Consider the following 14,155-nt stretch of genomic DNA (forward strand, 5'->3'; position numbering starts at 1 on the left):
ACGGATCGAATCTGCATCTCTTAGTCTCCTGCATTGGCAGGTGGGTTCTTTACCACTAGCGCCGCCCAGGAAGCCCTTTTCATATAATAGGTATTGTGTTTTGGAACCGGTAATCTGAGGAACATATTTTGGAGGGGAAAAAAAGTTGGTCCAGGAGATACTATTATTCTTTTTCTTAAAGCTGAGAAAAACCTCCTGTCTGGGGCGGCAGCTGGCAGTTCACTTGCTTGTTCACTCTTCCCTTGACTCACTGTCGATTTAGCTGTGTCCACCTGGTGCCACACGATCAGACAGAGCCCATTTTACAGATGAGGAAAGAGACTCAGATCAGTGTCTCCTGCCTGGTGTCTCCTCCTCAGCTCCCAAACAGTGGGGCTGGGATCAGGACCCAGGTCTGTCTGACTCGGAAACCCAGGTTGTTTTTTCCTCCTGGTTGTCTGGCCCTCTCCACAAGTGTGATCTGAGCAGGCTGAGGTCCAGCTCTGGGCTTCATGTTGTGGAAACATCCAATGGTCCACCCCCTAGTGGGCTGCTCAAGCACCCTGATCTCATCTGAGGCCACTCAGTGGGAACCCGTCCCATGCCAGCATCTGGACTAGCAAGGTGGGAAGAGCCTGGACCTCGAATCAGGGGACCTAACTCAGCCTGCTGTGGGGACAGTGGCAAGGATGCTGGCAAGGTTAATAAAGATCTGTATCTAAAGTGTTTAGCATAGGACATGGCCCAGAGTAAAGGATCAGGGGACATCAGCCATGTGTCACTGTCTGGGCCGCTCAGACTCTCAAACAGCACTGTGAGTAGCTGAGTGCTTAGCAAAGGATCGTGAATGGTGGTGGCGATGCTGGAAGAGGGGAGAAGGAGCAAGAGCCAGGGTTCAGGTCCCATCGCTTATGCTCAGCTGACACTATTACTTCAGCTACCCCTTTCTCTGAGTCCCAGTATCTCACCTGTAAAATGGGTTGTGGCAGACAGTATCCACTGCCTACCAAATATCCATTCTTCCTTTCTCAAATTAACAGAATCCTGGTTCTTCACTGGGCACATTCTTCCTTAATAAACGCTTACACTTTCTCAAGCTTTTCGGCAGCTAGAAGCGGCCATGTAACAATGTGCTTGCCAATGAGCGATAAGCTAAAGTGTGGGACTTCTAGGGAGTCTCTCTAAAAAGAAGGGGCCCTACCCTTGTCACTTTTCTTCTTCCATCTTGCTGCCTGGCGTATGGATGTGAGAGCTGGAGCTCTTGCAGCCACTTTGGGCTATAAGGACAAGAACCTGTGTGCTGAGGAGTCTGAATCTCTAATGATTCCACCCAGTTGCCCTAACTCCTATTTTCTGACCTCCTTTACACATAAGAAAAATAAATCTCCATTTGGTCTAAGCTACTATGTAGACTGGTTGTATTAATTGTCTCTCTGTATCTACAACCTTTGTCCTAGAATTTGTATAATCCCCCTCTGGCTACGGCTTTGAGCTTGGCTGTGTGACTTGCTCTGGCCAGTGGAATTTAAGTAAATATGATATAAGCAGAGGCTTGAAAAAGCCCTCCCATGTATCTGATGGCCGTAAGAACAGACCCAGGCTGACCTGTTAGAGGCTGAGACATGTGGAGCAGACTTGTTGCCCCAGCGGTCCCCGCCAGGGCCATTTTTGACTAGCTTACAGTGCTCCACCCCAAACATGCAATAGAACCCTGACAAAATCCAAAGAGCTGCTGAGAGACCCGGAGTAGCTGGAGCACGAACATATGAAAGCTCCCCGCCGAGACCCATCCAGCCAGGGGACTCACGAGCTAGATAAGTGCTTCTTGCCTTTACAGTTGATTGTTAAACAGCCTTACTGTGGCAGCGGCTATCTGTTCTTTTTCTTGCTCTCATAGGCAACCAAACCAATCTTAGCCGAGAGTCTGGGCGGGCAAGGCCTCCCCCTGCAGAACGCTTGAGAGGATGAAAGAGGTTTATGCGTGCAGAGGGCTCGGCCTGGGGAGGGAAGTGCCCTCTCCCTCTCTCTTCCTTTCCCCAGGCATGGGCCTTGCTGGGGGTTCTCTTGTCCTGTCTCTTTCTGATCCTCTCCACCCCTAGAGAGAGAAGTAGGTGAGCACTTGCTCATGCCAGTTCTGGAGACCAGCCACTCTGTGCCCGCTCTGCAGGAGGGTGAAAGGATCAGAGGCGAACACGGCTGGTAGAAAGGGCTTCGGAAAGTTGAAAGTTTTTCCCTGAGAAAGCCGCGTGGAGTGATGTCACGGACAGAGGTTGTGACACCCGGCCAGGGGGTGGGAGACCAGCTCTGCCAAGGACCTGCTGCTCTATGGTCTTGGGCAGGCACTTAGGAAGCTCCCAGGGCCTCAGTTTTCCTCCCTATAAAAGGAGGTGTTTGCACTGGATGGATACTAATGTGTTTTTTAATTTGATCTGTTACCTCCTGGGTATGATAGGCATGACCTAATCCCAGAATCGGTGAATCCGTTATCTTACATGGCAAAAGACACTTTGCAGATGTGATTAAGGTTATGGCCCTTGAGATGGGAGATTATCCTGGATCATCCATGTAGACCCAGTCTAATCACTTGAGTCCTTAAAAGAGGAGGGAATCTTTCCCAGATGAGAGTCAGGCCAGAGAGTGAGAGTTTGAGGAAGACTTGACGCCCTGTTGCTGCTTCTGAGATGAGGCGGGGGGTAGGGTGGGGTGGGGTGGGGTCTCTGAAAGGACCAGAGTGAGTCCCCTGGGAGCTAGGGAATCTCCTAGATGACAGTCAGCAAGGAAACAGAGATGTCTCTGCTACAAACACAGGGAGCTTCATTCTGCTAACACGCGAATGAGTGAAGCCACCAGCAAGCAACACAGCCCTGCGAACACTTGAGTTTAGCCTGATGAGATTCCGGCTAGATTTCTGACCCATGGAACAGTAAGATAAGAACTACGTCTCTTTCTCCATTGCTAAGTTCGCGGCATCTTGTTGCAGCAGCAACAGGAACCTAACTCCTTCTGATTTCATTTGAAGCCGAGCTACCACGTACTGCGCCCAGGGCTTCCACCACATTATTACTAACCTAGCGCCCATTTCGGAAAGCTGGGATGATGAAAACATGCCCATTTGGAAGGCGAAGACTCTGAGGCTCGAGGAAGTAAGGGTCCCTAGACAGTCTGATCCCATAGCTTGGAAAGGGGGCGTGCTAGGTGAGGATGGAGTTTGTCAAGCCCAGCACTGATGCCTTTCCCGCCCCCCACCATGACTCCCTAGGACATGACAATGGGGAAATCTTCCTAATGGGTCATTCAGTATGGGTGGCCCCAAAGGCCGCACTGGCTCGGCCAAGCTGTGGTGTGGCAGGTCCTGGCACACGGCTTGCCCCACCTCTGCAGAAGGTTTGGCTCCAGTTTCAACACTGAGCCTTGAGTATGCAGTGATGTCACTATTCAGGTTCTGCCAGTGACTTGAGTGGTGGGCAAGTCATTTAACTCTTACCTTTCCTTATCTGTAAGATAAAAGAATAACAGGATCCACTGAGGTTGGGGAGATTCATCATCCAGGGCTTAGTATCTGGCAAATAATAAACACTTGCCAGGTGTGACCCATTATGATTAGAGTGAATATAGGATGCTTTGTGTGTGTGTGGTTTTTTTTGGCCATGGGATCTCAGTTCCTTGACCAGGGATCAAACCCACGTCTCCTGCATTTTAAGTGTGGCATCCCAACCACCGGGCAACCAGGGAAGTCCCGATCCCTGCTTTTTGAGTGCTGACCCTCCCAGGCAGCCTCTGAGGCACCTTGAGTGCCTGAGCTCACAGCACCCCACAGGAGAGGGTGGTGACGCCCAGGAGGAAGATGTGGTCGGATGCTGGCGAAGTGACTTGTCTGGGCCTATGGGCCGGTGAGCAGCTAGGCTCATTCAAAACCAGGTTTGTTTGGCTGATTGCAAAGCCCAGACCCTTCTCTTCACCCCCAGGGCCAGGCAGAGATGCAGCCTGTCGGGGCTTGCTTGGGGTGACAGTGAGTCCGCTGCAGCCTGGAGGGCCGCCCGGAGTACTGAGGTAGCCTAGAGACCAGCCCCACGTGGCTGCATGCACCTAGGTCTGTATGGCTGTCTCCGCCCTGTCATCTGGATCTCGGCTCACATGCCACCTCCTGGGAGAGGCTCTCCTCCCATCCTCTGACACCCTCGCCAAGGCTCCCCCTCCCTCTCCCCCTCTTTCCCTGTATTGTCTTGTATTTTTGTGTTGAGAACCATGGACTCTGTACAGCCAGAGGAGAACCCTGCGTTCTCCTCTGTCCCAGCTGAGTGAGCCCAGGCATGTGTCTCACCCAATGCTGTTTCCTAAACCTTCAAGTGGGGATATGCAGCCAAGCCTAGTCTCCTACCTCTGGGCCCCCCACTCCCCACCAAGAGGACTTGTGAACACAGGCAGAAAGGTGTTCTGGAATGGCCGAGTGTGGTTCGAAGTCAGTGTGATGGCTTTATGAAGTCAGACGACAGCTCTGGCCCCCGTGAATGCCAAGGGAGTGCAAGCCAGGCCCAATCACTTGCCCCAAAGAAATACTTTTTCCTTTTAAGGCCATGAACTAGCTATTTATATATTGAATTTTAGGGTCTGATTAAAACCGAGCACTGAATGCATTTGTCTGGAAATCCAGTCTCCGGCCTTATTTTCCAGCATCATTGGAATTCTCCACGCCTCTCCTCACTCCACGCTTTTCTAGACCCCTTGGCTGCTCACCAAGCACACACTGTGCTGTGCCCCCATCTAGGTACCAGGAAAAGCACGGTGAGGGAAAGGAGACCCATAGTGTCCTGCTGAGTGCCGACGGTGGGGAGACAGACAGGAACGGGATGGGAAAGGAGACCCATAGTGTCCTGCTGAGTGCCGACTGGGGAGACAGACAGGAACGGGATGGTCACAGACACGAAGCTAAAATCCCAGCCACAGGAAGCTGAGGGCTGTGGTGCTGGGGGAATGTGCCCGAGTCAGGATGGTCAGTGAGGATGAGCTAAGGTCAAAGGGAAGGGGGAAAGGGGCAAAGCACTCCAAGCAGTGGGAACAGCATGTGCAAAGATCCTGTGGCAGAGGAGCTTAGGCCCTCAGAGGAAGACAAAGAATTCCCCTCCAGTTTGCCTCCTGTATTTTTTGCTTCTGGGATACCTGCCTGAGTCCATCTCTGTCTGTTAGAAGCCTCTCCATTCTTCAACAAAAGGAAAAGTGTTAGCAGCTCAGTCATGTCCGACTCTTTGTGACCCCATGGACTGTAGCCCAGCAGATTCCTCCGTCCATGGGATTCTCCAGGTGAGAATACTGGAGTGGGTTCCAGGTGATCTTCCCAACCCAGGGAAAGAACCTGGGTTTCTTGTATTGCAGGCAGATTCTTTACCCGTCTGAGCCACCAGGGAAGACCCCTCATTCTCCAAAGATAACCTCAAACGCCTCCTCTTTCAGGAAGCCTTTCATGGCATGCCTTTCTCCCATTACCTAGGAGGAAAGGATTTCTCCCTCACCCCCCAGATCCCTCCTTGCGTCCTCACTCATGCCATATTGTGCATAAGCTCTGTCCAGGTCTCATCTTCCCAACCACGGCAGAAATCTTCAATGGCAGGAGCCATGTCTTCTCCAGTGTAGACGTGGAGCCACACGGTTCTGGGTTCAAACCCTAGCTGAGGCCACTTAGTAGCGGGACTTTGCATAAATGGCTCCACTTCTCCGGGCCTCTGTTTCCTCCTCTGGCACAAGGGGAGGATGTGGTGAGGGTGTGTGTGCTTGCACAGACCCCAGTTGGGTTTTGGATGCCTGAGAGAGAATGGGGCTTGTCACGGGGCCTGGAACAAAAAGGATGGGAAAAGAGTGGTTATGGCCCAGAGAGCCCCAGGGTTGCAGGGGCTCATGGGGCTTTGCTGTTGCTGTTCAGTTGCTGTCATGTAACTCTTTGCGACCCCATGGACTGCAGCACACCAGGCTTCCCTGTCCTTCACTGTCTCCCGGAGTTTGCTCAAACTCATGTCCATTGGTTCGGTGATGCCATCCAACCATCTCATCCTCTGTTACCCTCCTCTCCTTCCGCCCTCAATCTTCCGCAGCATCAGAGTCTTTTCCAATTAGTCTGCTCTTTGCATCAGGTGGCCAAAGTATTGGAGCTTCAGCTTCAGCATCAGTCCTTCCAATGAATATTCAGGACTGATTTCCATTAGAATGGACTGGTTGGATCTCCTTGCAGTCCAAGGGACTCTCAAGAGTCTTCTCCAATACCACAGTTCGAAAGCATCAATTCTTGGGCACTCAGCCTTCCTGATGGTCCAGCTCTCACATCCACAAATGACTACTGGAAAAACCATAGCTTTGACTATACAGAACTTAATCAGCAGGGGTTTGGATTCACTTAAACTTGACTCTCCCAAATCTGTCTAATGGTAAGAAACACTTGAGCCACTTGTGAAAAGTCCTGATTCCCAGGGCTTATTCCTGGGGTTTGATCCAGCAGGTCTGGGGTGGGGTCAGGGGACCTGTGTTCTGAAAAAGCTTTCATAGATTAAAAAATATTATTTATTTATTCACTGAGCTGGGTCTTAGTTGCTGTGTGTGGGCTTTCTCCAGTTGTGACCGGTGGGGGCCACTCTTCATTGCAGCGTTGGGGCTCTCACTGCACTGGCTTCTCTTGTGGAGCATGGGCCCTAGGGCACGCAGGTTCTGTAGCTGTGGCTCACAGGCCTAGTAGCTCCATGGCACGTGGGATCTTAGTTCCTGGACCAGGGATGGAACCTGTGTCCCCTGAATTGGCAGGCAGATTCTTAACCCTTGGACCCCCAGAGAAGTCCCTCTCATGGACTTTTGAGACACAGTTTGGCGGGGAAATGGAGGTCCAAAAGGGAGGAAGTGATTTTCCCGAGTGTGGTAGGTTAGATGGCCGATCTCAGCTCTGCCTCTCTTGTAACAGGGTCTCACACCCACACTCTTTCCAAGGAGCCCTGCAGGCTGCGTTCACTGTGGACCACTGTGCCACAGGTGGTGGCATGCGTTTATGTGGCCTGATATCGCTGTGGCCACCATCACCACAAGAGAAACAAGCCCAGGGAGTTGCTAATCCAAGGAGAATGGGGACACAGATGGAACTGACCCAATTCAGCCACATTCTGGAGCTCTGCCCTGTTCAGAGGACTTGGTGCAGATTAGATAAACCCTAGCTGATGCACAGACTAGTAAGTGAGGAGATAAATGTTATTATGGTAAAATTCTGGGTTTGGGGGTGGGTTTGTTATACAGCATTATCGCAGTAATAACTGACCAATATAGTAAAGTCACAAAGCAAAGGAATGACAAAACTGGGATTCAAATTCAGATCCCCCTGCAACTAACCCAGGGCTTGTTACGGCTCCTGCCTTTCAATCCTGAGGGCTTCCCCAGCATCCTCCTCTCTGGGGCCCTCATTTCCACTCTGCCCTGCCTCTATTCTCTGGGAATGTCCCACTCCAGACAAGAGGGGGTCCACTCCAGCAGCCCTTGCTGCTAGCAAGCTGAGCCTTGTTAAGTAGGCAGGTTGACTCTTGGGGATCCCGAATGGTTGCAGGGGAGGCCTGCACACCTAGGGAAAGAACTCCAGGGACTCTGGGGAATTTCTAGCTTCTCCCAGTTGAAAAGAGTTCCCTTGTCTCCACCCTGCACTGGGAGCCTGGGCTTCCCTACCTCAAGGGCTTTGTCAAGCTGGAGAGACTCAGAACCAAGGCTTCATAATCTGCCATGTGTCTTTGCTGACAGCTGCTGGCATTGGAGGGGTTTCTCAGATTGCCCACCTTGAGTCAGCTCCATCCGGAACCCCATCCGAGGCGGGCTTAAATGCACCCACAAGCCTACAAGGGCTGCAGCATACGCTCATAAACGTGCCCTCTCGGCCCAGCAACACCACGAGCACTCACAAACAAGACCACGTGCCTTCTATGACACAAACACACGGGTGGGCTGAGCCACCCTCAGGCATACGAACTCAAGCTCAGACGTGGCAGAAGCATGCATGCTCACACATGGACACTCATCAGACCCCCGCCATCCACGGTTCCTTGGAGGCGCCCTAGACGGTGCTGAGCCCTGGAGTCTGTTGCTGCTGCTGCTGCTAAGTCGCTTCAGTTGTGTCCGACTCTGTGCGACCCCATAGATGGCAGCCCACCAGGCTCCCCCGCCCCTGGGATTCTCCAGGCAAGAACACTGGAGTGGGTTGCCATTTCCTTCTCCAATGCATAAAAGTGAAAAGTGAAAAGGAAGTCACTCAGTCGTGTCTGACTCTTAGCGACCCCATGGACTACAGCCTACCAGGCTCCTCCATCCATGGGATTTTCCAGGCAAGAGTACTGAAGTGGGGTGCCATTGCCTTCTCCGCTGGAGTCTGTTAGACCTAGTCAATTTTTGCCTCACACCCTGCCTAGCTTTGTGACTCAACTTTTCTGAGCACCATCTGTGAAATGGGGACACAGATGCCTCCTACTCCTGGAGGCTGGGGGGTGGGTGGCAGTGAGGTTACGTATAAAAACACCCCTCAACCAGGTGGAGCTGGCTGCTGCCTCTCCTTCCATGTGCTTGTGCACGCCCTTCCTCCTTCTCAAAATCCCATCTGTTTCCATCTCGCCCTTCAGAATTCTGTGAGTCTTTCAAACCGCAGGTCAAATTCTGCCCCCTCCTCGAAGGCTTCCTGGACCTCCATCTCTGGATGCCCAGCCCACTCCCTCTGGAGCCTGGTCTCCCTTTGCCCCACTTAGATGGGCCCCAGACCACACTCACAGCAGGGCCTTGCAAAGGCTGCTGAGTAAATTACTAAGGCGCACACTCAGAGAGCCAACCATGGTCTTCTAAAGGAACTGCAGGAACCATGAGACCCTGAAAAATCTCATGTGTCCCTTGGATGGGGATGAGACTGGGAAGTGTCTCCTGGACCTGGCCATCTGGAGGTCCCAGGTGACCCTGAGGACAACGGCCTTGGTGGAGAGGTGGGGCCGGAAGCTTGAGTGCCATGGAGTGAAGGGGGATGAGGGAAGGTGAGGGGAGGTGACGGGATGCATCCTTTGCATCTATTTTTTTGTTGTAAAGGAAACCAGGGCAGAAGATGGGGGTGGGCACATGAGGGTCACAGAGGGATCATTAAAGGTAAGCCTGGGGAGAAGAGTTTTGCTGGAATTAGACTGGGGGGGGCTGAAGGTTCAGAAAAAGCACCTGTGGAAACTGCTAGATGGCCACTGAAGTCTGTCTCCTCGCCTGCTGTTGTGATGGAGGGTTAAGTTAGGCTGGGAGAGATGATGTTTCCCGACCTCCTTTGCAGCTTGGGGAGGCCATGAGACTACATTCCTTCCAGTGGAACATGCACAGGAGTGGTAGGCGCCACTTCTGCCTACCTTGCTTAAAACATACTGCTGCCCTGGTCTTCTGTCTCTCCTGTTTGTACAGGTTAGAGAGTAGACAAACCCGCGACTCAGCTTCGAACGGGCCGATGAGGAGCGTGGAGGCTCGTGAGACAAGAGATAAGGAGGCCAGGTCCCTGAGTCTCCAGGTGGATCAGAGCTGCCCCGCTGACCTGGCCTGCTCACCCCTGGACTCTTACACGAGAGAGAAAGGTTCTTCTGTTGTTCTTGAAGCCACTGAACACCGGGCCCTTTTGTTATAGCAGCTTTACTTTCGGCTTCAAGAACACACGCTCAACAAATGCCAGCGATTATGATAAATGCCACTATAGCCGAGAGTTAACACTGACTCTCCCAGGTGGCCGGATCACACAAACAGCCTTGGAAAATAGAAAAGCGCTCTGCAGATGTGAGGGAGTCTTTAACGACGGCTGGCAGGATACCTGTTTGGCACGGCATGGCACAGCGCCGCCCCGGGGAGCCTGCATCTGAAGCCGCTTACCTGCCTGGTTGGTGGTGATGTTCACGGAGGCAAACTGCGGTGAGAAGGGGCTCTGGTCCGTGACGCCGTTCACAGCCTGGATCTCGAAGGTGTACTGCGTGTGGGCCAGCAGGTCGCTGATGTAAATGCGAGGCTCGGTGAGGCCCAGCTGGCGGGGGGCGTACTGCACGTTGTCCCCGCAGCGGGTGCAGGCGCCCCGGCCCGAGCCGCAGCTCTTGCAGATGATGTTGTAAACGAGGTCCTCGCGGCCTCCCGAGTCCCGGGGCGGGGTCCACTCGAGCATGAGTGAGGTCTCGTTGACGCTGGAGATCACGGCCTGGGGCGCGGAGGGGATCGCTGGGGAGGGGGAGAGGTGTCTGTCAGTGGGGGTGGGGGTGCATTCCCCAAGAGACCGCTCTGTGCCCACTGCCCTGGCTCCAGCCTAGGCTTCCCCAAAGCTTTCCTCTAAATCCTTTCTCCTCTGCACCCAAGAGCCATGCTTCTAGCTTCTAACGCTCCATTCTACTGCACACATCTGCTCAAACCTTTCTCCCTGGACTCCACCCTCCTCGGTGTTCCTTACTAGGGACAGTCTTTTTGTGTTGGAATTATATCCACCCAATATCTATTTCCTGGAGAAGGAAATGGCAGCCCACTCCAATATTCTTGCCTGGAAAATCCCATAAACAGAGGAGCCTGGCAGGTTACAGTCCATGGGGTCGCAAAAGAGTCAGACACGACTGAGTGACCAAACAACAAATATCTATTTCTCCCTTTTTCCTTATAACAGGACCCACTTTTATTCAAGGTGGCTATATGTCCAACTAAAGACTCTATTTCATAGCTTCCTGGGATTAAGTGCTGGCCACTGATATACAGAAGTTGACACTTAGGACTTTTTCTTAAAAGGAGATGGCTATAGTAGGTCCCTTTATCCCTTCCCCTCTTTCCACGACTGAGAGTGTGTGTGATGGCTGGAGCTTCAGCAGCAATGTTGGGCCATGATGTGACCCCAAGGGTGGAAACCACATGCTGTGGCTGGAAGAGCACAAGAAAGTGCTGGGTCTCGGGGAGCTTCATGGATTTACCACATTACCCAGGGGTTGCCTATTTTGGGTTTCCAAGAATAAATTCTTCGGGTTTAAGTTACAGGGGTCCGTTCTCTGCTTCTGGCAGCTGACTGCCTTTCCTGTCTGATACAGGGTTGTAACATGGCCCTCGCGGTCACCCTGTTCTTGGAGAACCTTGGCCTGTGATTCAGGCAACTGCGGCCAGAAAAGAACACCGGGAAGCCTTTTCTACCACAGACACCACCTGCGTTGGTTGTTCTTCTGCCAAGCTTTCCATTCTCTGTCCCTCTGTGAATCAAAACCTTGACTTCATCCTGCGTGTGACTTAGCAGAAGGGGGTAAGGAGCCAGATGCCAGCTCTGCGGTGTCTGCCTGTTGGCAGCACAACCACCGCAGGATGGTCCTTTCTAGCCAGTTTTCCATTTCCCCTCCCCCCAGGTACCTGGCTGCCCCTCAGTTAGGAGAGGTTACCGGGGCTGGACAGCCACCCCACCCTCTGAGAGTTCCTGCAGGTGGACTCGGACTCGGCCGGGCGTCCCCTCCGGGGGCCCTGGACGTACTTGTGCAGGGCATGTCCACGGGGTCCAGGTCTGCTCTGTAGTAGCCGTTGCGGCAGACGCAGTTGGTGGCCCCTTCTGAAGTGGTCCGGCTGTTGATGGGGCAGTGGGTACAGGCCTCGTCCCCTTGGTTGGCCTTGAAGGTTCCAGATGGGCAACCTGGGGAGAAGAGAAGGAGAGTCACTGGGGGAACCAAACGAGAACTCAGGCCACAAGCCACGGAAAGGCTGTGCAACGTCCCAGAGGGGCCACACAGTGGGGCGGATGGGGAGCCGCACCTCTGAAAGCTCTTGAGGGTCTCCAGGCCCCAACATGGCAGTGCCAGCTGTGTCCAGAAGGTTCCCCTGAAGCTGAAGTTTGTCTCTGAAGCTGTCTATGAGTTCAGCTGGGGCCCCTAGCAACCATCCCTTCCTACTGCAGGTGGGCTGCCCCACAGCTTCTAGGACCAGTCCTGACTTAGTCTGAAGACTGTGAACGAAGCCTAGGGCAGTGCCCATGGTTCAGGCTTGTTGACTAATGGCTGGCTGGGCTCTGATTCTTGTACCTAGATTCCTGGGTTCTAGATGGTTGTGAGGATAAGATTGCAGTAGAAAAATCCTAGCCCAGCACAGGGCATGCAGAGAGGTGATGTGGGAGAACAGGAAAGAGGGCTGGCTTGGGAAACTAACTCAGGCTGAGTCTGAGTTCCGGTGTGGCCCTTTTTCTAGCTGTGTGGCCCAGCAAATAGTTTAACCATTCTGAGACTTGTTTTCTTTTTTAGTAAAATTATGAAATATGTATGCATGCTTGCTGCTGCTGCTAAGTCACTTCAGTCGTGTCCGACTCTGTGCGACCCCATAGACGGCAGCCCACAAGGCTCCCCTGTCCCTGGGATTCTCCAGGCAAGAACACTGGAGTGGGTTGCCATTTCCTTCTCCAAGTCATACCCAACTCTTTGTGACCCAATGAGCTGCAGCCCGTCAGGCCTATGAGATTTTCCTAGCAAGAATACTGGAGTGGTTTGCATTTCCTTCTCCAGGGGATCTTTCCAACCCAGGAATTGAACCCATGACTCCTGAATCTCCTGCAATGTACGTGGATTCTTTACCACTGAGCCACTGAAGAAGAAAAATTATGCCAAGGCCCATTTCTGAAGGCCACTGTGAGCATTTGGCATAAATATGCGAGGCACATGGCCTGAGGCCTTGCACAGTATAGATGTCCAATGAATAGTAGCTGTTACAGCAGGTGTTCCATCCATTGAATAAAGAGGACACGCAGTACCAGGGACAGCCTGAAGAGGGCAGTGTTTGCACTTGGTGGGCATTCAACAAGCTGGATTTTCCATTGGGCTTTGGTATTCTTCCCTGCTCTGGGGGCATGATTAGGATCTGGATTCAGGGCCTAATGCTCAGAGCTTAGATTCTTCAAGAGGTGTCCACTCTTGTGTGTTCCTATGTGCGAACTCATCCCCCCACCCTCCTCCTGGCCCTGGACTGGAAATCAGGAGGTCTGGGGTCTAGGTCCTGCCCATTTCTTGGCTTCACTTCCTTCTGCATTCTGGGGTTCATAATCTAAGCTCTCCTATGGTGCCTCAGGTCGGGGGGGTAAGTGAGTGGTGGACCAGGAAGAGCTTTGCAAGGGGCAAGCTCTTCCTGGGGATGAAATGTGGCTGAACTGCCCACAGGCCAGGGGCTCTCAACTGGATTGCATTCCATGCCCATGTGCTGTGTGACCTTTCGCAAGTAACTCTCCCTCTCTGAGCATTAATTTCCTCATATGTTATAAATGGCTCACATAGATTTCCCTGAATCATTTTTTCCAGTCCAGTTTAAGTCTTAGCAATTGCCTTACTCCCAAACCCCTCAGAGACACTGCTCTCCTTAGGCTTATATCAGGGGTCCCTAACCTCCACGCCATGGGCTGGGACCAGTCTGTGGCCTGTTAGGAAGAGGGCTGCACAGCAGGAGGCGAGCAGCGGGTGAGGGAGCAAAGCTTTGTATGTATAGCGGCTCCCCATGGCTTGCATTACCACATGGGATTGCAAATGACTGGCTTTAAAAGTATGTTTGAGACAATTTCCACTCTCCACACATTCTGGATTGAAGTCAAGGTGGAATATCCTGAGACGGCCAAAAAAGCACTGACAAGCCTGCTTCCGTTTCCAACATCCTATCTATGTGAAGCAGGATTTTCTGCAGTGATCGCAACCAAACAAGACGATGCCCTAGACTGGACATCAGCAACACACTGAGGGTGTCACTGTCTCCCATCACCCCAGATGGAACCACCTAGTTGCAGGGAAAAAAGCTCAGGGCTCCCACTGATTCTGCATTATGGTGAGTTGTATAATTATTTCAGGGGCTTCCCTGGTGGTTCAGCAGTAAAGAATCTGCCTGCAATGCAGGAGATGAGGGTTCAATCCCTGGGTCGGGAAGATCCCCTGGAGGAGGGCACGGCAATCCACTCCAATATTCTTGCCTGGGAAATCCCATGGACAGGGGAGCCTGGCTCGCTACAGTCCATGGGGTCCAAGAGTCAAACACACACATAATTATTTCATTATATATCAAAGTGTAATTATGATAGAAATAAAGTGCACAATAAATGTAATGAAATTGAATCACCCCAAAACCATCACCCCCTCCTTCGGTCTGTGGAAAATTTGTCCTCCACAAAACTGGTCCCTGGTGCCAAAAACGTTGG

At 52.4% G+C, this 14,155-nt stretch overlaps 1 protein-coding gene across 2 annotated transcripts in view; it reads right to left on the bottom strand.

Moving 5' to 3' along the window:
• Window positions 1-14,155, bottom strand: part of EPHB2 (EPH receptor B2) — a 219,184-nt gene that overhangs the window by 44,261 nt on the left and 160,768 nt on the right. For both annotated transcript variants that reach the window (XM_061393779.1, XM_061393771.1), the window contains exons 4-5: window positions 11,474-11,629; window positions 9,865-10,200 (exon numbers count right to left, since the gene is read on the bottom strand). In XM_061393779.1, coding sequence (XP_061249763.1) covers window positions 9,865-10,200; window positions 11,474-11,629 — 492 coding nt within the window. The remainder of the gene's footprint in view (window positions 1-9,864; window positions 10,201-11,473; window positions 11,630-14,155) is intronic.

This window comes from Bos javanicus, chromosome 2 (genome assembly GCF_032452875.1).
Source record: "Bos javanicus breed banteng chromosome 2, ARS-OSU_banteng_1.0, whole genome shotgun sequence".
In the NCBI taxonomy this organism is placed as follows: Eukaryota; Metazoa; Chordata; class Mammalia; order Artiodactyla; family Bovidae; genus Bos; species Bos javanicus.